Genomic DNA, 23662 nt, shown 5'->3' with positions numbered 1-23662 from the left:
TGCTCCTTCCCTGGTTATCCTCTTGCCCTTAATATACTTATAAAACGCCTTTAGGATTTTTCTTTATATTGACCGCCAATGTTTTCTCATGTCCCCTCTTTGCTCTCCTAATTACTTTTTTAAGTACCCCCCCACACTTTCTATACTCTTCTAATGCCTCCGCTGTTTTCAGCGCTCCGAATCTTCCATAAGCCTCCTTTTTTTTTCCTGATCCAGTATTCTATATCCCTTGATGGTCCTACCCTTGACCTTAGTGGGAACATGTTGGCCCTGAACTCTCACTATTTCCTCTTTGAATGCCTCCCACTGGCCTGATGTAGACTTTGCAACAAGTAGCTGCTCCCAGGTCGCTTCTCGGCCTTTTGGCGAAGATCAAGTGTAGTATCTGTTCTTATCAGTGCTTACTTGGTTGAGAAGAGACCATGATCATTGCCTTTTGATCCTGGGGAAGCTTTGAGTAAAATGGCTATAACCAATCTTCGAGCTTCGGGCCAGGGAGTGCGCAACACCGTTCGGGTGGTCGTGAAGGACAAGGAAGGAGATGCACCGGTCGATCGCATCTTCTTCTTCAAGAAAATTCTCTTCGATTGCTGCGGATTTCAAGCGACGGACGTCTTCTGCCTGCAGGATTTCCCCAGCAGTGGATACTTCGACGTGACGTTCCGGAACGTGGCGGGATGCATCAAGTTCCTGAAGGCGTTCAAGGAGAAAGGGGACCGGGAGCCACTGTCGATCCTCACAGCGGAGCCGCTCTTCACGCTTCCGTCACAACGGGACCGGGTGGTGACGATTCACCTCTACAACCCCCATGTTCTGGTGGTGGATGTACTCACCTTTATGACCAGGTACGTTGAGGTGGCCAGCAGCAGCACTGATGTCAAGGACCCCTTTGAGATTTGGACCAGCAAGCGGCAGGTCAAAGTGACCTTGAAGGTCGATCCCAGTGGAGCCATCATCCACACTCCCTCCAGCTTCGCTATCGGGGGAAGTCGAGGCTTCTTGGTCAACGCTGGGCAGCCCAGAGTTTGCCGCACCTGTGGCAAATCTGGTCACGTGGCGGCCAACTGCAGCACGGTTGTTTGCAAGAACTGCAAGGAGGAAGGCCATCAGACCAAGGACTGTAAGCAGACTAAGCGTTGCAACTTGTGCGGTGCGGCAGGCCATCTCTACAAGACCTGCCCCAAACGCTGCCTCAGTTATGCTCAGGCGGCAAGGTCCAAGGAAAGGCCGGGAGAAGGTTCGACGAAGGCGTCCGGTGTTCGAAAGGAGACCAGCAACCTTCTCCGCAGTGAGGAACTTCAACCTGAGAAGGAGAAGGAAGGGGAGGCAGCTGAAACCAGCGACCCAGCACCTACCCAGCGCCCGGAAACCCCTCCTCCACAGACAGAATCAATGGAGGAGGAGGCAGCAGATGGACTAACAGGTCAGTGGCAAGTGGTCCAGAGGAAAACCACAAAGAAAAAACATCCCAAAGTGGAACAGGCCACCACCCAAACCAGTGGCAAGAGGAGGCTATCTTCTGAATCAGACTGCAACAACTCCTCTTCACTGGACAGGGGAATGCTGGAACGACAGCCCCTTCAAAAGAGGCGGCAGAACTCCAAGGAGATGGAAGATAAAGCATCCCAGCCCCCGGGCACTGGAAGCTGTGATGGGCCCGGCGTGCCCCAACCCCAAAGCGCCACACGTAATGACGTGGCCAACGCATCTCAGCTCCGGGACACCGAGAGCAAAGACGCATCTGGCGCACCTCAGCTCCAGGAAGTCGGGAGCAGTGATGTTTTCGAGGAGGAACAGATGGAAGCAGCAGAGGATAACCCAATCTTTGCTGCCTACAAGACCCCCCCGATGTCACCCCAGCGGAAGAACCCCTGCATGAAAAACCAGGAGGGGTTTCTGAGCCCAACTATTGTGAAACAGCTTGCTCACACGGTGGGTATGCAGGAACATCCCGATGGACTGGGACTAACAAGGACAAATGGTATGGGAAGCAACAAGTAACTTTTAAAAAATGGGTGCAAAGATTGCTTCCATCAATGTGCGTAGCATTAAATCCACTACGCGATGTGTTTCAACCTTGGATTACCTCGCCAAGGTCAAAGCCGACCTACTGTTTCTGCAGGAGTGTGGAATACCACACCTCAGCACCTACAGCCAGTGGTCGCGATGGTGGTCCCACGGGCCATCGATCTGGTCGGGGGGTAATGATTGCCGTTCCTCCGGCCTGGGTATTCTGCTGCGGGGAGGTAACTTCACCATCTCCGAAGTTAAGGAGGTGGTGGGCAGTCGCGTCCTTGTAGCAGACGTGATGTACAACAACGCTCCGCTCCAGTTGATCAATGTGTACGCCCCGGTACAACGCAGCGAGCAGCTGACCGTCTTCCAGCAGCTCCCACTGCTGCTGGCGACGTCCCGGCCGGTCATCCTAGGCGGTGATTTCAACTGCATCATCGATGCGGCTGGACGATCCGGCAGTGACGACAGCAAACTGGACGCTACGTCCAGATTCCTAATAGAAACAGTTAAAGATGCCAAACTGCACGACGTCTTCAGCAAACCTGCAGACGGAGCGCAGCGCAGATACACATGGTCAAGATCGGACGGGTCTGCCCGTTCCAGGATTGACTTCCTGTTTGTGTCCGGTGCTGTCACGGTCGGATCCACCGACGTCAAGCTGGTGTTCTTCTCCGACCACTGCCTCTTACTGGCCGACTGTCACTTACAGGACGACCAGCAGGTTGCCAGAGGGACGTGGAAGCTCAATGCTACACTGCTGACCCCAGAGAACATTGAGGAACTCAAAAGGGATTACAAAGGTTGGAGGACCGTGAAACCCCTCTTTGAGTCTCCAGTTCACTGGTGGGAAGCGATTAAGGAGAACATCAAGAGGTTCTTCATCCACAAAGGTGTTCAGAGGGCAAGAGAGAGACAGAGGGAAATGTCCCGACTCCAGAAAAGTATGCAAAATCTGCTCCGGTTGCAGTCAATGGGGGTCGAGGTCAAGGAGGACCTCCGAGAGGTGAAGAGCCAGCAGGCCTCGCTGTTTGCCAAGGAGGCCTCCAAGATGATCTTCCGGTCCGTGGTCCGCTCCATCGAGCAGGATGAGACGTGCTCGCGTTACGTCTTCCAAAAGGTACAGAGAGAAAGCTCTGTTATCAGCAGCCTGAAGGAAGAAGATGGCTCGGTAACGTCTTCGCAGTCCGACATACTAAGGATCAGCAAATCCTTTTATGCTGGGCTGTATGACACGAAGCCCACAGACAGCAGAGCCTCCCAGTCCTTCCTGTCATCTATCACAGAGGTCTTAGATGACAGCAGGAGGGAGAGACTGGACAAGCCGCTAACTCTGGACGAGCTGACAAAGGCCGTCGAGTCCTTCAAGACGCGTAAAACTCCCGGAAGTGACGGCTTACCGGTCGAGTTGTACTCGGCCCTGTGGGACTGGGTCGGCATGGACCTCCTGGAAGTATACGAGAGTATGCTCCTGGCTGGCAGCATGTCAGAATCCATGAGGAAAGGCATCATCACCCTCATTTACAAGCGGAAGGGGGAGAGGGCAGAAATCGGAAATTGGCGGCCCATCTCACTGCTTAATGTTGACTACAAGATTCTGTCCAAAGTCATAGCCAGTCGAGTCAAATCTGCTCTGGAGTTGGTGATTCACCCTGATCAGACCTGTACTGTACCCGGCAGGAAGATCTCTGATAGTCTCGCGTTACTCAGGGATACGATCGCCTATGTACGGGACAGGAGGGTGGACACCTGCCTCATCAGCCTGGGCCAGGAGAAGGCTATTGACAGGATATCGCACACCTACATGATGGACGTGCTTTCCAAAATGGGGTTTGGGGAGGGAATCTGCAATTGGATCCAACTGCTCTACACAAACATCAGTAGTGCAGTCTCAATCAACGGGTGGGAATCGGAAAGTTTCCCGATCAAATCTGGAGTCAGACAGGGCTGTCCTCTCTCCCCGGTCTTGTTTGTTTGCTGTATTGAACCCTTTGCTGAGTCTATTAGGAAGGATGCGAACATAAGAGGGGTGACAATCCCAGGCAGCGGAGGCACTCAGGTTAAAACCTCCCTGTACATGGAAGACATCGCCGTCTTCTGCTCGGATCCGCTGTCCGTGCGCAGACTGATGAGCATCTGCGACCAGTTCGAACTGGCCTCGGGAGCCAAAGTTAACCAAGGCAAGAGCGAGGCCATGTTCTTTGGGAACTGGGCTGACTGATCCTTTGTCCCCTTCACCGTCAGGTCAGATTACCTGAAGGTGCTGGGGATATGGTTCGGAAGGGCCGGGGCGTGCACCAAAACCTGGGAGGAGCGAGTAACCAAGGTACGACAAAAGTTGGGCATGTGGGGGCAGCGATCTCTCTCCATTGTGGGTAAGAACCTGGTCATCAGGTGCGAGGCGCTCACGTTGTTGCTGTACGTGGCGCAGGTCTGGCCCATACCCCACTCCTGCGCTGTGGCAGTCACCCAAGCCATTTTCCGCTTCATCAGGGGATCTAAAATGGACCGGGTCCAGAGGGACACGATGTTCAAATCTCTGGACAAGGGCGGGAAAAATGTACCCAACGTGGCCCTGATCCTGATGACCACCTTTGTGTGCCTCTTCATCAAGCTGTGCGTAGATCTCCAGTACGCAAACTCCAAGTGTCACTCCGTGCTGAGGTTCTATCTGTCCCCGGTGTTGCGAAGGACGGGCCAGGTCACATTGCCGCGGAACGCTCCATGCAGTTGGACCGTGCCGTACCACCTATCCTTCGTGGAGCAGTTTCTGCGGGAAAACACCTTTGACCACCGGTCCATCAGGCAGTAGTCTGCACGGAATGTCCTCAAGGCCCTACTGGAAAAGGAGACGGGGGATCCTGTCGGATGGTGTCCCGAGCAGACCGCCAAAGTCATTTGGCGGAATTCCTCATCACCAGAACTTTCAAACAAGCACCAAGATGTAGCTTGGCTGGTGGTGAGAAGGGCCCTCCCCGTCAGATCCTTCATGCACGCCCGAAGTCTCGCCCCCTCTGCACAATGCTGCTGTGGTGGGGAAGAGACGGTCGCCCACCTCCTCCTGGAATGTGTCTTTGCAAAGCAGGTGTGGAAAGAGATGCAGTGGTTTTTGTCGAGGTTCATCCCAAGCAGCTCTGTAACACAGGAATCTGTGCTCTACGGGCTGTTCCCAGGGACGCACACCGAGACAAACATCAACTGCTGCTGGAGGGCTATCAATTCGGTGAAAGACGCCCTTTGGTCTGCCCGAAACTTGCTGGTCTTCCAGCGCAAAGAGTTGTCCACCACCGAATGTTGCAGACTGGCACATTCCAAGGTCCAGGACTACGTGCTGAGGGACGCATTAAAGCTTGGGGCAGCCACAGCAAAGGCTCAATGGGGAAAGACCACTGTGTAAAGTCCCCCCACCAGGGTGAACTGAGGGACTGGATCCATGGAAAACCCCTGGAACTGTATCCAGAAAATATATGTTTGCTATAAAATGTACATGGCATGTAAAATGAACTGGGTTGTGAGGCAACTGACTCCTGTATTGAAGGAAACTGATCTCCTTTGCACTCTTTGTATTGTTTGACTTGGTGCTTTTTGGAACTGTTTTGTAATGTTTTTTTTTTACAGATTTTTGTGAATAAAGTGTATTTTTGGGGGAAAAAAAGCTGCTCCCAGTCCACTTTGGCCAGATCCTGTTTTATCATATTGAAATCGGCCTTCCCCCAATTCAGTACCTTTATTTCCGGTCCACCTTTGTCCTTTTCCATAACTACCTTAAATCTTAGAGTTATGGTCACTATCCCCGAAATGCTCCCCCACTGATACTTCTACCACTTGTCTCGCTTCATTCCCTAGGATTAGGTCCAGTACCGCCCCTTCTCTTGTAGGACTTTCTACATACTGGCTTAAAAAGCTCTCCTGTATGCATTTTAAGAATTCCTCCCCCCTTAAGCCTTTTGCACTAAGACTATTCCAGTTGATATTAGGTAAGTTGAAATCCCCTACTATTATTGCCCTATTATTTTTACATCTCTCTGAGATTTGCCTACATATCTGTTCCTCTATCACTCCCTGACTGTTTGGAGGCCATTAGTACACGCTCAGCCAAGTGATTGCCCTCCCCTTTTGTTCTTAAGTTCTACCCATATGGCCTCATTTGAGGAACCTTCTAAGATATCATCCCTCCTTGCTGCAGTAATTGACTCCTTGCTCTACAGTGCAATACCACCTCCTCTTTTATCCCCTCCCCAATCACGCCTGAAGATTCTATACCCTGGAATATTGAGTTGCCAGTCCTGCTCCTCCCTCAGCCATGTCTCTGTGATTGCAATAATATCATAATCCCATGTGCTAATCAATGCCCTCAATTCATCTGCCTTATTAGTAAGACTCCTTTCATTAAAGTATTTGCAATCCAGCCTTGCATTTTTCACTTGTGCCTTAACAGGTCTACCTCACCCCCCACTGTACCTCCACTCTGTATCCCATCTCCCTGCCAAATTAGTGTAAACCCCCCCCCCCCACCACCACCAACAGCACTAGCAAACCTCCCAGCAAGGATGTTGGTCCCGTTCCGGTTCAGGTGCAACCCGTCCAACTTGTACAGGTCCCACCTTTGCCAGAAACAGACCCAGTGATCCAGGAACCTAAAGCCCTCTCTCCTGCACCATCTCCTCAGCCACGCATTCATCTACTCTATCCTCCTATTCCTATACTCGCTAGCACGTGGCACAGGAAGTAATCCAGAGTTTACAGCCTTTGAAGTCCTGCTTTTTAATCTGCTACCTAGCTCCCTCAATTCTTGTTGCAGGACCTCATCCCTCTTTCTACCTATGTCGTTGGTACCAATGTGTATCACAACCTCTTGACTGCTCACCCTCCCCCTTCAGAATGTCCTGCAGCCGCTCCGTAACGTCCTTGACCCTAGCACCAGGGAGGCAACATACCATTCTGGAGTCACGTTTGCGGCCACAGAAATGCCTATCTGCACCCGTTACGATAGAATCCCCTATCACTACAGCTCTTCCACCCCTTTTCTTCCCCTGCTGTGCAGCATAGCCCTCCATGGTGCCACGAACTTGGCTGTTGCTGCTTTCCCCGGGGAGGTCATCCCCCCCCCACCCCCCAACAGTATCCAAAGCGGTATATCGGTTTGAGAGGGGAATGGCCACAGGGGACTTCTGCACTATCTGACTGCGCCTACTACTCCATTTGGTGGTCACCCATCCCTTTTCTGCCTCTGCAGCCATTACCTATGGTGCTATCCACGACGTCCTCAGCATTGTGGATGCTCCACAGTGAATCTACCCGCAGCTCCAGCACTAGCTTATAACATTTATTAAAGGGCTAAGAAGATGGATTCTCCATGATTGCAGAGAGAATTGGCAGTTCTAACAATTAGTTAGACATTTTTGTTCTATTTTCAAGGTCAACTATTGCTGTTCAATTTTTGTGTGAGTTATATTATCTGAACTTGAATGTGTATTTGTTGTATTGACACAGTGACTTCTTGCTGTTGGTGCTGAAGGATCTGATAATGTCTCGGCATGATCTGCGCATTGTACTGATGAGCGCAACTTTGAATGCACAGCTGTTCACAGAGTACTTCAATTTCTGCCCAAGTATTCATATTCCAGGTAGGGTTTGATCTATGTTATGTAAAGATTGCTTTAAAGTTATATCTCTTAGCTTGTTGAAGGTTTCAGGAGTACTGCATCCGTGAATAATACAATATATGAATTATTTGTTTAATTCAAGGGTATGTTATAAGTAGGCATGTTCCAAGTGTCCGGGTCTTCTCTTTCTCTTTTGCTTGCAAGTTCAGAATTTGTTGTATTCCATTCCCAGAATATCAATGCCTCGCACCATATGCAACATAAAATTCCGTTCACGTAATTAAAAAGCAAAGTTGGGATAGGAGGATGAAAACCAAATCATCCCATGTGCTCTTGTGCATCTGCTCGTCGTCATTTTATAGTGTCTTTGGCATTGCCCAAGGTCTCACAGGAGGTTGTATAATGCTTAAAAATGTGTACATTAAACAGAAAATTATTGTAAGAAACTACTTTATTGCATAAATGTGCGTAAGAAACGATAGGTTCAGTTTAAAATGAAAGATGCATCGAGTAAATTAAAATATTTGTTACCCTGGAATCCAAATTAATTGTCACCATTACTTGCACGAATAGTGCCTTTAGTACCCTACAAAGTGGGATTAGACATGGAATATGATTTTAGGAGGAAAGTTGGGGGAGATGAGGCAAGATTAAGAGGAAGCTTTTGAATGTGATGAGGGATGAAGAAAGATAATGGGCTTTTAGAACGACAGATCTCGCGTGTAGGCCATAATGACTAATTTCTGCCACTAATGGGACGTGTCGTTCACGGAAGGCTAGCTTCTGCAGATTTGAGGATGCACACTGGAACATAGTGACATGATGAGGCAAATCTAAGGAGGGATTTATAGAAGAGGATGAGTATTTTGAAATCATAGTCATTTATGGCATAGGAGGCCATTCGGCCCATCGAGTCCATGCCAACTCTCTGCGGAGCTATCCAGTCAGTCCTGTTCCCTCGCTCGATCCTTGTAGCCCTGCAAGTTTATTTCCTTTAAGTGCCCATCCAGTTTCCTTTTGAAATTATTGATGATCTCCGCTTCCACCACCCTTGTGGGCAGCGAGTTATCAGTCATTACCACTCGCCGCATCTCTTGCCCAAAACCTTCAATCTGTGTCACCTCATCCTTGTACCATCAGTTAATGGGAACAGTTTTTCCTTGTCTAACTTATCTAAGTCTGTCAGAATCTTGTACACCTCTATCAAATCTCCTTTTGCTCCAGGAAGAACAGCCCCAGCTTGTCCAACTTAACCTTGTAACTAAAATCCCCCATCCCTGGAACCATTCTAGTAAATCTCCTCGACACCCTATCAAAGACCCTCACAACCTTTCTAAGGTGTGGTTACCAGAACTGGACACAATATTCTACTCTAGTTGGGGCCTAACCAAAGCATTATAAAGGTTCAGCATAACCTCCCTGCTTTTGTACTCAGTGCCTCTATTTATGAAGCCCAAGATCCCATAGGATTTGCTAAATATTCTCTCAATATGTCCTGCCACCGTCAAAGATTGATGCACATGCACCCCCAGGTCCTTCTGTTCCTGCACGCTCTTTAGAACGGCACCATTAAGTCTATACCACCTCTCCCTATCCCTTCTGCCAAAATGCATCACCTCACACGTGTCTGTATTAAATTCCATCTGCCACTTGTCTGCCTATTCTGCTAGCCTATCTATGTCCTGCTGCAGGCAGTTCATATCATTCTCACTGTTTGCCCTCCTCCAAGTTTGGTATCATCGGCAAATTTTGAAATTCTACTCTGTATTCCAAGAGCTAATTCATTTATATGCTGTCAAAAAAATCAGTCCTAGCACAGACCCTTGGGGCTGTCTAACATCCTCCAGTCTGAAAAACAACTATTTACCATGACTCAATGTTTTCTGCCCTAAGCCAATGTTTTTTTATTCAATTGGACACTGACCCTCCATTCCATGAGCCTCATGTTTGTTAACCAGCCTTTTATGTGGTACTTTATCAACGCTTTCTTAAAATTCATATAGATAACATTCTCTGCATTCCCTTCATCAACCTTTTCTGTTACTTCATCAAAAAACTCAATTAGATTAGTCCAGCCTTTTACAAATTCATGCTGGCTATCCTTAATTAACTCAAACCTCTCCAAGTGCCTGTTGTTTTTTAATTTCCCTGATTATTGTTTCTAAAACCTTACCCACCATTGATAAACTGACTGGCCTGTAGTTGCTAGGACTGACCTTACATCCTTCCTTAAATAAAGGGTGTCACATTTGCCACTCTCTAATCCATTGGCACCACCTTCCTCATATCTCAGAAAGATTGGAAGATTATGGCAAGCCCTTCCACTATCTCCATTCCCACTTCCTTTAGCAACCTGGGATGCAAGCCATCTAGACCAGGTGACTTATCTACGCTAAGCAAAGCCAGCCTTTCCAGTACCACCTCCCTCTCAATTTTTACCTTATCCATTGCCTGTCCTATCTCCGCTTTTACCAATATTTTGCCAGATTCCTCTTCCTTAGTAACTACAGATACAAAGAACTCATTAAGTATTCTAGCCTTGTCCTGTGCCTCTAAGTATATATTACCCTCTTTGTCCCTAATACGCCCATTCCATCTTTTACTACCCGCTTATTATTTATTTACATGCCGGTACAAGATTTTTCCAGTTCCCTTTTATGTTGACTTCCATTCTAGTCCCATATTCTGTCTTTGCCAGTCTTATTTTCCTCTTCATCTCCCCTCTCAACTTACTGTTTTTGACATGGTTCTTAGTTGAAGAATTCATCTGACGTGCATCATACACCCTCATTTTTGTTTTGTTTCATCATAATCTCTATTTCCCTCGTCATCCGAGGAGCCTGTTTTTGGTTCCCCTCCCTTCGCCCTTGTTGGAATGTACCTAGCCTGTACCTGATTCATCTCCTCCTTAAAGATCACCTGTTGTTCTATTGCCATTTTTCCTGTCAGTCTCTGGTTCCATTTTATCCTGGCTATATCCCTTCTCACGTCATTGAAATTAGTTGTTTTCCAATCTAACCGTTCTACTTTATATCGTTGCTTGCTTTTCTGCACTACGATAAGCCTTACGATACAATGATCGCTCTTACCGAAGTGCTTCCCACAGGCACTTAGTCCACTTGGCCCACCTCATTTCCCAGCACAAAATCCTTTCTAGTTGGGCCGACAACATACTGATCAAGGAAGTTCTCCTGAACACTATCCAGAAATTCCTCTCACTCCTTTCCCTTTACTCTAAAATTATCCCAATCAATATTTGGGTAATTATAGTCTCCCAATATTACCACACTGTAGTTCAATGTAACAACAATTTCCTTTAACGTAATAAAACATTCCAAAGCACTTCACAGGAGTGTTATGTAGCAAAATTTGACACCAAGCCACAGAAGCAGATGACCAAAAGCTTGGTCAAAGAGGTAGATTTTAAGGAATGTCTTAAATAAAGGAAGAGAGGTAGACAGCATAGAGGTTTAGGGGGGAATTTCAGAGCTTCGGGCCTAGGCAGCTGAAGGCATGGCCACCAATGGTGGAGCAATTAAAATTGGCGATGCTGAAGAAGCCAGAATTAGAGGAGCGCAGAGGCCATAGGAGGATTTGAAAAAAGGATGAAAATGTTAAAAAATCAAAGCGTTGCTCAGCTGGGAAACCGTATAGGGCACAGAGGTAAGGAATGAATGGGGCAGTGCAAGTATGGACACGTGCAGTAGAGTTTTGGATGACCTCAAGGACACAGGAAGTGAGTTACTCGCCATAGAATTCCTAGCCTCTGACCAGCTGTTGTAGCCATCGTATTTAGGTGGCTGGTCCAGTTCAGTATCTGATCAATGGTAAACCCCAGGATGTTGATACTGGGGGATTCAGAGATGGTAATGCCATTGACCATCAAGGGGAGACGGTTAGATTCTGTCGTTTGAGATGGCACTTGTGTGACACGAATGTTACTTGCCACTTATCAGCCCAAGCCTGGATGCTGTCCAGGTCTTGCTGCGTCTGGACGCTGGTTGCTTCAGTATCTGAGGTGTCGCAAATGGTGCTGAACATTGTGCAATTATCAGCAAACATCCCCACTTTTGACCTTATTATGGAGGGAAGGTCATTGATGAAGCAGCTGAAGATGGTTGGGCCTAGGACACTCACCTGAGGAACTCTTGCAGTGATGTCCTGGGACTGAGATAATTGACCTCCAACAACCACAACCATCTTCCTTTGTGCTAGGTATGACTCCAACCAGCGGAGAGTTTTCCCCCAATTCCCATTGACTCCAGTTTTGCTAGGGCTTCTTGATGCCATACTCTGTTAAATGCTGCCTTGATGTCGAGGGCAGTGACACTCACCTCACCTCTGCAATGGAAAGTATTGCATTCACCAGAAGCAATGCCCATGACCCCGACGAACACTTAATTCACGAAAACAAAGTTTAAAAGAAAATTTAAAAATGCTGGAAATTCTCAGCAGGTCTGTCAGCATCTGTGGAGAGAGAAGCAGAGTTAACGTTTCAGGTCAGTGACCCTACATCAGAGCCGTTCTGATGTAGGGTTAGTGACCTGAAACGTTAACTCTGCTTCTCTCTCCACAGATGCTGACAGACCTGCTGAGTATTTCCAGCATTTCTTGTTTTTATTTCAGATTTCCAGCATCTGCAGTATTTTGCTTTTATTTAAAAGAAAATTGTTTTTAAGTTCCAAAGTGATTGTCCAAATGTCCCACAAATGCAGTCAGTTCATTCGAAGAAAGGTAAGTACTGGGAATTAAAAGTAATTGTTGAGAAAGTATACTTTAGTTTTACCTCATTTATACAATACCAGCATAGACTGCTACTGTTCTTAACAACAGCATAAAACCTTAATAAGACTACAGTTGCAGTATTGTGTGCAATTGTGGCTTCCACACTATAGGAAGAATGTTGAGGCAATAGACAGGGTACAGCACAGATTCAATAGGATGCTGCCTTGTGTCAGGAATATAAAGAAAAACACTTAAATTGCGGCTCTTTTCATTAGAAAAGAGATTACTGGGTGATTTGATGATGTTTCAAATTATGAAGGGATGAGATAGGACTGATGGAAACAGAATGGTTGAGGAGTCTAGAATGAGGGACAATAGTATAATAAACGTAAGTAATTTAAAAAGGAGAGCAGGAGAAATGTTATCACATAGGTGGTTGCATGGCTGTGCAATACATTACCAGAATTAGTGATTGAAAAGTGAGTGAAGCAGAGAAAATGATGACATTTAAGGATAGATGATTGAAGAAAAAAGGAATACACGTATGAGAGCAGGCTAGTCACATGGGATTAGGACTGCAGCTCATGGAAAAACACCAACATGAACTGATTGGGCCAAATATTCTGCTTCGAAATTCTATACAAATATCATTAAAGCTGCAGAAATATTGGCCGGAAGTTTACGACTCCCCACTGAGTGGGCTGGTGGTGAGGGAGGGGCGTAACATTGAGTGGGAGGCGAGGGGGCCGTTCCCAACCCCCTCCCGCCCCCGCTGCAATTTTACGCGAGGCAGGGCAAGAAACGGCCCATCTGCCCCAGGCCAATCAAGGCCCATAAGTGGCCAATTAACTGGCACTTAAGGGCCTCTTCCCACTGCCGCAGGTATATTACCCTCTGTGGCCGGACGGCAAAGGCCCCAACAACCCCGCCTGGTAAAACCAGGCAGCCTTCTTGCAGGCTGCGGAGGGGAGCCCTCCTGATCAGGCGCCCTTTGCCCTACGGAGGGCCTCCCCCGAAGCCTCAACCCACAACACTTCTCCCCCCCCCTCCCCCACCAGCCCCCAACCTGAGCCCCCCTTGCCTTGCTGGGTCCTGGCCGATTGTACCCAGCGAGGCCCTAAAAACTTAGCTGAGGTCTGGCGCTGTCCTTCCTCTTGCCTCTGATGGCTGGGTGTAGTCCCAGCATTGGCCACTGCACCTCATTAGGTGGGACTTCCTGGCTCAAGGAAGTGGAAATCCTGCCCAAGACCAATTAAGGGCCTGGGGAGCAAAAAATTCTGACTTTTCGGCCGATGGGCAGGACCTTCCGCCCAACGTAGAATTTGGGCCATTGGATTCAAATGAGTTTTTAAAGGAATATTTTTGGCAAAACGTCCAAAAATGTATTAAGAACCTTTTGATATGAATTCATTAGTACAAAATAAATACAAAATGGACGATTTATTTTGTTAGTTTAACTTCTTGTGATGCTTCATGCACTCATTTTTCAGAGCACCGTAGGGCCTGGGAATAACACAGGATGATGAATGCTAGACAAAGAGTCCAACATTACAATGTCAGCTGTATCTCACTCGCCACTGAGACTGAAATTCAAATACTACTTTGTGGACTTGAGCACAACATCCAGACTGCGACTTCAGTGTGGGAGTGCTGCCAATTCCAGATAAAATCTGAGTACAGCACCCTGCCAGGAGACAATCCTTTTTATACTCTTTATTTTCTAAATCTGTAGATATAAAGACATGTCTGACAGATACCAACCTTTCCTAGACAATTGCTTCAACGAATATTTAAAACAGTTCAGAAATTTGAGTTCATCACTTCCATAACGAAAAAATGCATTACCTTGATATAAAAGTCAAAATTGGATAAATATGTGAAAGTACATGTACTTAATTTTGTCATTCTGGTGTTTTAGGACATACTTTTCCAGTGGATCAATATTTCCTGGAAGATGCACTTGCAATGACAAGGTAAGCCTCGTTTACATTATATCGGTGCATGGAATAAGTGACTACTGTACTACTTTCAAATGATTGTGAACTACATTTTCTTTGAAGACATTACCATAGACTGTACACTTAAATTTAATTCAAAGGCACTTAGCTGTAATTTTAGCCAATCAGGGAAGGGATCACGATATTCAGGCATGCCATTCAGCCATTTTGCCTGCGTATCTACTGTGGATGCAGCCTACGCCTGGAGATAGATCTGACCTTGCTGCCTTTATGCTTGCAGTAGCACTTATGTTAATATTGAGTGTTTTTCCTCTAACTGTCTTCCTTTTGCACAGATTTACAAAGGGAGCTCACACCTTGCCAAAACTACTAGGAATGGGTGAAAACTAATCATTTTATACATTTAACCACATATTTAGTGCATTTGCCCCTCCACTGGTACTGGTTTACTAATGACTGTACTTCATTGGCTATAAAGTGCTTCAGGATGTCCTGAGGTCATGAAAGGTGTGATATATCAATGCAAGTCTTCTTTAATGTTTTTCTCGAAAAAGCAAACAAAGCAGTATCATGACTAGAACATCCATTTATATAGTGTCTTTCACAACCTTAGAGCATCCAAAGTGCTTTACAGCCAATGAAGTACTTTTGAAGTGTAATTAGAATTAGAACATTACAATGTAGGAAACCTGGCAGCCAATTTGCGCACTGCAAGGTCCCACAAACAGCAATGTAATAATGACCAGATAATCTTTTTTTTATAGTGATGCTGGTTGATAAATATTGGCCAGGACACTGGGAAGAATTTCCCCTGCCCTTCGAAATAATGCCATTGGATCTTTTATGTCCATCAGATAATGTAGATCATGATACTGTCATGCTAGACTCCCACCTGCCAAGAGTGAGGCACATTAATTTTGTCATGAACATTGATTTTAAACTGTTGCTGAAGTGAGGAAATAACTTGTTAAACAGATAAGCCTTGGCTGGAAAAGACATTTGCATATTAACAGACAGTGCTAGGAATGACAAAGGACCATTCCCTGACACATTCAACCCACAATGGACCTTGATCACCAGGTATTGTGTGTAAGAGGAGTATTCCAGAGACTGCTAAGGTGATACAATCCAGGACTGGTTAGACTAGCTGGTCACATGACTAACTGGCTGTTCCAGGGTTTTTTGCACTAGCCACACAGAGTTTGGACTGAAAAAGACTGTTTGCTCCTGAGATCATCTCTCCTTTCTGCTCCCATCTCTTTCTCACAAGCCTCTGAATCCACTGAAGACACATGAACCCCAGGAGAGAAAAGTCTCCTACAGCGAACAAGGTTTAAGAAGAATACTGGGCCCCAACGAAAAGCACCCACAATCAAGGACTTTACAGTGAGCTTGAAGAACCATAACAAAAACTCTTCAGATATTGCCTTAAACTTTTCCACTTTATTTCTCTTCTCTTTTCTGTCTCTATTTGCAAGTGTGTATTGTGTATGCATGTTAGTGTGGGCACGTCGTGTATCCGTAGGCGTCAACCGAATTAGAGTTTAAGTTCAAGTTTAATAAATTTCAACTTTTCTTCTTTAAACCTAAGAAAACCTGTTTGTGCTGCTTTCTTTGCCTTATAATTGAAAAGCGGTGAACAAGAAATCACCAAGGGGGAACTAAAAACAGTGTGTCTAAAAATAAAACCCTGTTACGGTAAGACCAGGTGAAGGCTGAGAGGGACCCCGAGACACCTTTCTCTCCGTAACGTCGAACAGTCCCACAGTACAGCAAAATCCGGATCTTCCTCAAGTAGTTTTTCAAGTTATGTCCTCCAGGATGCAGATACAGAAGTAATGAAGTCCCGTCGATAGAGCACGCTGCAATCTTCCCTTTAACGGTTCAGTCTTGTCGCCTCTTGAGCAACCTCAGCCTTTGCCCGCTACCGTCCTGATGGTGAGGTTCCGCTGATAACTTTTCAGTCACCGAAGACAGCTGCCCTGAATCGTTCACCAATGGTCAGTCCTCAGTCCAGGCTCATTTGCCTGCAGTCAAACTGCTTCAATCCATATGGTGAAGGTACTCCACTGCGCTGTTGGGTAAGGAGTTCCATATTGGGTAGGGAGGTCCAGGTTTTTGACCTAGCGATAAAGAAACAGAGATATATGTCCAAGTCAGGATGGTGCATAACTTGGAGGTGATGGCATTCCCATGCATCTGCTGCCCTTGTCCTTCTAGATGGTGAAGGTCTCCGGTTTGGGAGGAGCTGCCAATCAAGTTGGCAACATAGGCAGCCAAAATGTTTTGTTCATGTCATTTCTATTATTCCTTCTGCATCTTGTCCTTGCATTCTTTGAAGGTTTTCTTTTCAGAGAAGTGCAAGAGCATCAAAGTGAGTCATATCTTTCAAACTGTTCTGCATAAATGATGAATGTGGGTCAGTTTTAATGAAGTGTATAAGCATCAGCGTGTAATCTAATTTTCCTCTCATCCTCTGCAAAGTAATTTGCTGGTTGAGAACAATATTGACTGTACCATTTGAGGAGTTGAGTTCAAGGAATAATGATCCTGGCTGTTGGGATGTGAGTCAAACCTCCAGTTGATTTTTTTTCTTGGCCATGTTTCTTCGGTGCTGTAACATTTGTTCCGGTCATAGAAATATCGAAAATAGGAGCAGGAATAGGCCATTCAGCCCTTCGAGCTTGCTGCGCCATTCATTATGATCATGGCTGATCATCCAACTCGGTAACCTGTTCCCGCTTTCCCCCCATATCTTTTGATCCCTTTCGCCCCAAGAGCTATATCTAACTCCTTCTTGAAAACATACAATGTTTTGGCCTCAACTGCTTTCTGTGGTAGAGAATTCCACAGGCTCACCACTCTCTGGGTGAAGAAATTTCTCCCCATCGCAGTCCTGAAAGGTTTAACCCATATCCTTAGACTATGACCCCTGGTTCTGGACTCCCCCACCATCGGGAACATCCTTCCTGCATCTACCCTGTCAAGTCCTGTTAGAATTTTATAGGTTTCTATGAGATCCCCCCTCACTCTTTTGAACTCCAGCGAATATAATCCTAACCGACTCAATCTCTCCTCATACATCAGTCCCACCATCCCAGGAATCAGTCTGGTAAACCTTCGCTGCACTCCCTCTATAGCAAAAGGACATCCTTCCTCAGATAAGGAGACCAAAGCGGCACACAGTATTCCAGGTGTGGCCTCACCAAGGCCCTGTATAATTGCAGTAAGACATCCCTGCTCCTGTACTCGAATCCTCTCGCTGTGAAAGCCAACTTACCATTTGCCTTTTTTACTGTCTGTTGCACCTGCATGCTTACCTTCAGCGACTGGTGTACGAGAACATCCAGGTCTCGTTGCATATTCCCCTCTCTCAGTTTATAGCCATTCAGATAATTGCCTTCCTGTTTTTGCTACCAAAGTGGATAACCTCACATTTATCCACATTATACTGCATCTGCCATGCATTTGCCCACTCACTCAACTTGTGCAAATCATCCTGAAGCCTCTCTGCATCCTCCTCACAACTCACTTTCCCACCCAGTTTTGTGTCATCTGCAAATTTGGAGATATTACATTTAGTTCCCTCATCTAAATCATTAATATTTATTATGAATAGCTGGGGTCCTAGCAGTGATCCCTTCGATACCCCACTAATCACTGCCCGCCATTCGGAAAAAGACCCATTTATTCCTACTCTTTCTTTCCTGTCTGCCAACCAATTTTCTATCCATTGCAATACACTACCCCCAATCCCATGCATTTTACTTTTACATGCTAACCTCTTATGTGGGACTTTGTCGAAAACCTTCTGAAAGTTCAAATAAACCACATCCACTGGCTGTCCCTCATCAACTCTACTAGTTCCATCCTCAAAGAATTCTTGTAGATTTGTCAAGCATGATTTCCCTTTCGTAAATCCATGCTGACTCTGTCCGATTCTACCACTGTTCTCCAAGTGCTCTGCTGTAAAATCTTTGATAATGGACTCTAGAATTTTCCCCACAACCGACGTCAGGTCGACTGGTCTATAATTCCCTGTTTTCTCTCTACCTCCCTTTTTAAATAGTGGGGTTACATTAGCTACCCTCCAATCTGTAGGAACTGTTCTGGAGTCTTTAGAATCTTGGAAGATGACCACCAATGCATCTACAATTTCTAGGGCCAGTTCCTTACGTACCCTGGGATGTAGATTATCAGACCCTGGGGATTTATCGGTCTTCAATCCCATCAATTTCCCCAACACCATTTCTCTACTAATACTGATTTCCTTCAATTCCTCCCTCTCACTAAACCTTGTGTTCCCCAACATTTCTGGTATAATATTTGTGTCCTCCTTTGTGAAGACAGAACCAAAGTATGCATTTAGTTGATCAGCCATTTCTTTGTTCCCCATAATAAATAATAAATCCCCTTGTTTCTGACTGTAAGGGCCATGAGCTTCTTTAAGGCCATCTCCTTGCCTGCAAAATTTATTTTCTCTAAATTTCTGAAGTGTTGCAAAAAAAGAAAAATCTCTTTTTATTTATTTATATATATATATATATATATATAGCACCTTTCAGGGCATCCGAAAGCACTTTACAGCCAATGAAATACTTTTTGAAGTGTAGTCACCATTGTAATGTAGGAAATGCGACAACCAATTTGCATGAAGCAAGGTGCCACAAACAATGTGATAATGATCACATAATCTACTTTAATGAGGTTAGTAAAAATGAGAGAAAGCCGCAGAACAAAAGATGCTATTATTTCAGCAACAAAATAAAATTGTGATCCTAATACATTTTGAGAAAACTGCAGGGGTCCTTGAAAGGGTAAATGATCCTGACCACCAATATCAAACTAGTTTTTACATTTTCTACACACATCGAGTGGGTCACATTTTTCAGTCGTTGACTGCAGGCAAATGGACACTTACTCAGGTATTTCACTAGCTAAGCATGTGACCTGATTTCAGTCTGGTCATATTGTGAAATATATATTTTTTTTTTATTTCCAAAATATACTTTATTCATAAAAATCTGTAAAAATTACATTGCCAAACAGTTTCCAAACAGCACCAAAAAATACAAACATTGCAAGGGAGATCAGTTTCCTTCAATACTGTCATGAGTTTCTTCCCAACCCTTCCGTTTCACAATTGTCCTGTCAATTACAGTTTTACATTTACAGCAATTCAGAATATTAACGATACAGTTCGAGGGGTTTCCCATGGATCCAGCCCCTCAGTCCAGCTTGGTGGGGGAACCTTACACTGTGGTCTTTCCCCATTGAGCCTTTGCTGCGGCTGCCCCAAGCTTTAGTGCGTCCCTCAGCACGTAGTCCTGGACCTTGGAATGTGCCAGTCTGCAACATTCGGTGGTGGACAACTCTTTGCGCTGGAAGACCAGCAAGTTTCGGGCAGACCAAAGGGCGTCTTTCACCGAATTGATAGTCCTCCAGCAGCAGTTGATGTTTGTCTCGGTGTGCGTCCCTGGGAACAGCCCGTAGAGCACAGACCCCTGTGTTACAGAGCTGCTTGGGATGAACCTTGACAAAAACCACTGCATCTCTTTCCACACCTGCTTTGCAAAGGCACATTCCAGGAGGAGGTGTGCGACCGTCTCTTCCCCACCACAGCCAACGCGGGGGCACTGTGCGGAGGGGGCGAGACTTCGGGTGTGCATGAAGGATCTGACGGGGAGGGCCCTTCTCACCACCAGCCAAGCTACGTCTTGGTGCTTGTTTGAAAGTTCTGGTGATGAGGCATTCCGCCAAATGACTTTGACGGTCTGCTCGGGACACCATCCGACAGGATCCACTGTTGCCTTTTCCCGTAGGGCCTTGAGGACATTCCGTGCAGACCACTGCCTGATTGACCAGTGGTCAAAGGTGTTTTCCCGCAGAAACTGCTCCACGAAGGATAGGTGGTACGGCACGTCCCAACTGCACGGAGCGTTCCGCGGCAATGTGACCAGGCCCATCCTTCGCAACACCGGGGACAGATAGAACCTCAACACGTAGTGACACTTGGAGTTTGCGTACTGGGGATCTACACACAGCTTGATGCAGCCGCACACGAAGGTGGTCATCAGGATGAGGGCCACGTTGGGTACATTTTTCCCGCCCTTGTCCAGAGATTTGAACATCGTGTCCCTCCGGACCCGGTCCATTTTAGATCCCCAGACGAAGCGGAAAATGGCTCGGGTGACTGCCACGGCGCAGGAGTGGGGTATGGGCCAGACCTGCGCCACGTAGAGCAACAACGTGAGCGCCTCGCACCTGATGACCAGGTTCTTACCCACAATGGAGAGAGATCGCTGCCCCCACATGCCCAACTTTTGTCGTACCTTGGCTACTCGCTCCTCCCATGTTTTGGTGCACGCCCCGGCCCTTCCGAACCATATCCCCAGCACCTTCAGGTAATCTGACCTGACGGTGAAGGGGACAAAGGATCGGTCAGCCCAGTTCCCAAAGAACATGGCCTCGCTCTTGCCGTGGTTAACTTTGGCTCCCGAGGCCAGTTCGAACTGGTCGCAGATGCTCATCAGTCTGCGCACGGACAGCGGATCCGAGCAGAAGACGGCCACGTCATCCATGTACAGGGAGGTTTTGACCTGAGTGCCTCCGCTGCCTGGGATTGTCACCCCTCTTATGCTCGCATCCTTCCTAATAGACTCAGCAAAGGGTTCAATACAGCAAACAAACAAGACCGGGGACAGAGGACAGCCCTGTCTGACTCCAGATTTGATTGGGAAACTTTCCGATTCCCACCCGTTGATTGAGACTGCGCTACTGATGTTTGTGTAGAGCAGTTGGATCCAATTGCAGATTCCCTCCCCAAACCCCATTTTGGAAAGCACGTCCATCATGTAGGTGTGCGATATCCTGTCAAAAGCCTTCTCCTGGTCCAGGCTGATGAGGCAGGTGTCCACCCTCCTGTCCCGTACGTAGGCGATCGTATCCCTGAGTAGCGCGAGACTATCAGAGATCTTCCTGCCTGGTACAGTACAGGTCTGATCGGGGTGAATCACCAACTCCAGAGCAGACTTGACTCGACTGGCTATGACTTTGGACAGAATCTTGTAATCAACATTAAGCAGTGAGATGGGCCGCCAATTTCTGATTTCTGCCCTCTCCCCCTTCTGCTTGTAAATGAGGGTGATGATGCCTTTTCTCATGGATATATATATACAGCAACTCTACAGTAGAGCTATCACCTGACTCGGGCAGTAAGTGGCATTTGCAATCTGTTGGGCTGTTCTCAAGCTATCATATTAAGGATACTGATATAATTATGTCTGATAAATACTGTACATTAATATTGCATATTAATGTATCTACAGTGATCCATGATGGTTTCTCCATCCTAGCTGGACCACTCGGAGAAGTAATCACAGGATTTGCTCACACAGTTATGGTTTAAGAGACAGATTAACACAGCTGTATAAAGCAGTCTCTGTGTTGTAACAAGAACCCTTCCAATTTAGCAAAAACAGTAAACATGAACTTTGGATTGTTTGTAGGTCAATGAACCATGTATATTTCCACAAAAAAACTAATTTAAAAGTTTTCCAAACCTCAGTTCCTCAACCATATTCTGATGCTGAAATTTGAATTAACCAAGTGCACATAAACTTCAGTGTGGTCGTCTGGCATTGATTTCCTTTTCTGGGGAGAGATCAAAGTAAGTGGGGTAGTGAATCCTCTGATATAAACTCTCACATTGTTTATTATAGATATGTTTTGGAAGATAGAAGCCTCTATGCACGAACTGTGAAGCTGAACCAATATGATGAGTCTTGGGGCGCTAAAGGTAAAAATACCCGGAATTCAGTGGAATGGGTTGAACAACAGCTAAGGTCTTTACATCTACAAGATCAACCATCAATCAAAGACAGCATCCCAGACCAGCATCTGACTGTTAATCAACTGATGATCCGTTACGAAGGTAGGCTTCTGTACAGAGAAAAGCACAGTTTTTCTACACATGACTGTTGTAGGAACGGGTAACAAAGTGACTAAGCACGCTGTCCTTACAGCTTTAGAAATTGGATATGAATCTAGCTAGAATATGAAATTAGAATCTGCACTTCCTCAAGTGTTGGCATCCTTGGTCAAAGTCGTTTGGCCTATCTCGCCCCAGTTGATAGTATATGACATCATAAAATAAGTTGCAGTCTTACTTAGAGACTCATTGGGATAGATGCTGTGAGAAATGGAAATGTTGTACTTTGGGACCTTCTCCAGCCCTACAACCCTCCAAGATCTCTGGTAGGATCTTATGCTGGCAACGGTGGCCTCGAAGTCTAGGGAAAAAATGCTGAGAACCCCACATTGTCTCTTCTGTGGGAGGCCTGCGGAATTTAGTGCCAATTAGGCACTTAAGTGGACAGTGGCAGGCCTTCCATGGGATCAAAGACCCTGGCGATGGAAATTCTGCCCTGGGAGTGCTGCCAGCCAATCAGATGCTCGGAGCTGTTTCACTGAGCAGCACCACCACGGAGAGGTGGCTGTCAGTGGGCCCTTCCCGATGCCGGGTCCCTCTTTCAAGTACTAAGTGCCTTTTAACAAGCAACCCCTGGAGGCAGAAAGCAACCTGCACATTTTCTCATGCCATGTTTTGCGTGCAGCGACAGGGCCGCCCACCACGCAGCTAATTGCGGCGGCGGGATGAGACCCTTAATTGGGCATTAATTGCCCAGTTAAGGGCCTCAATTGGCGGTGGCACAGACCGTTCACAGGCCTTCCCGCCCTGGACTTAATTTTGGGGGTGGTGGGATCCCCACCCCGCCACCATCCCACCCTATTTTATGCTTTCCCTGCCTCCAAACCCGCCCTGGGGGAGAGCATAAAATTATCCCCTCTGTGTTCTTCCAGTTTGGGCCTCTTGTCCATCCCTGATTTCCTTCACCCCACCATTGGTTCAGTGCTTTCAGCTGCTTTGGCCTAAAGCTGTTTAATTCCCTCCCTAAACATCTCCGCCTCTTTCTCCTCCCTTTAAGACACGCCTTAAAGCTATCTCTTTGACCAGTTTTTGGTCACCTGTCCGAATATCCCCTTATGTGGCTCGGTTTCATACATCCTTTGATTATTCTCCTGTGAAGCTCTTGGGACTTTTTACTACATCAAAAGTGCTAATAAATGCAAGTTGCTGTTGCACAATTGTCAGTGTTTTCTGTGGTGTCAGAGTTAAGGTGCAATGTTTAGGACAGCCAACCGGCTCGAGGGAAACCTGTGTCTATATGGAAACATGCTGTTACGACCAGGAATTGTGTGATGCAAATACCAGGAGGAAAAGATGCTCTATCTATAAGTGCTGTCATTCATCAAGATATTTACAGTTATTTCATAAAAAGACTAATGGGTCTAATTGCC

At 46.4% G+C, this 23662-nt stretch overlaps 1 protein-coding gene and 1 pseudogene across 2 annotated transcripts in view; both read left to right on the top strand.

Moving 5' to 3' along the window:
• The window catches only part of dhx57 (DEAH (Asp-Glu-Ala-Asp/His) box polypeptide 57), a 167545-nt gene that overhangs the window by 71105 nt on the left and 72778 nt on the right, over window positions 1–23662 (top strand). For both annotated transcript variants that reach the window (XM_068044535.1, XM_068044536.1), the window contains exons 10-12: window positions 7507–7640; window positions 14263–14317; window positions 22024–22235. In XM_068044535.1, coding sequence (XP_067900636.1) covers window positions 7507–7640; window positions 14263–14317; window positions 22024–22235 — 401 coding nt within the window. The remainder of the gene's footprint in view (window positions 1–7506; window positions 7641–14262; window positions 14318–22023; window positions 22236–23662) is intronic.
• On the top strand, window positions 347–455 carry LOC137376843 (U2 spliceosomal RNA; annotated as a pseudogene).

The sequence above is a fragment of the Heterodontus francisci genome, chromosome 13 (assembly GCF_036365525.1).
Source record: "Heterodontus francisci isolate sHetFra1 chromosome 13, sHetFra1.hap1, whole genome shotgun sequence".
In the NCBI taxonomy this organism is placed as follows: Eukaryota; Metazoa; Chordata; class Chondrichthyes; order Heterodontiformes; family Heterodontidae; genus Heterodontus; species Heterodontus francisci.
This window is presented reverse-complemented; position numbering and strand designations above follow the sequence as displayed.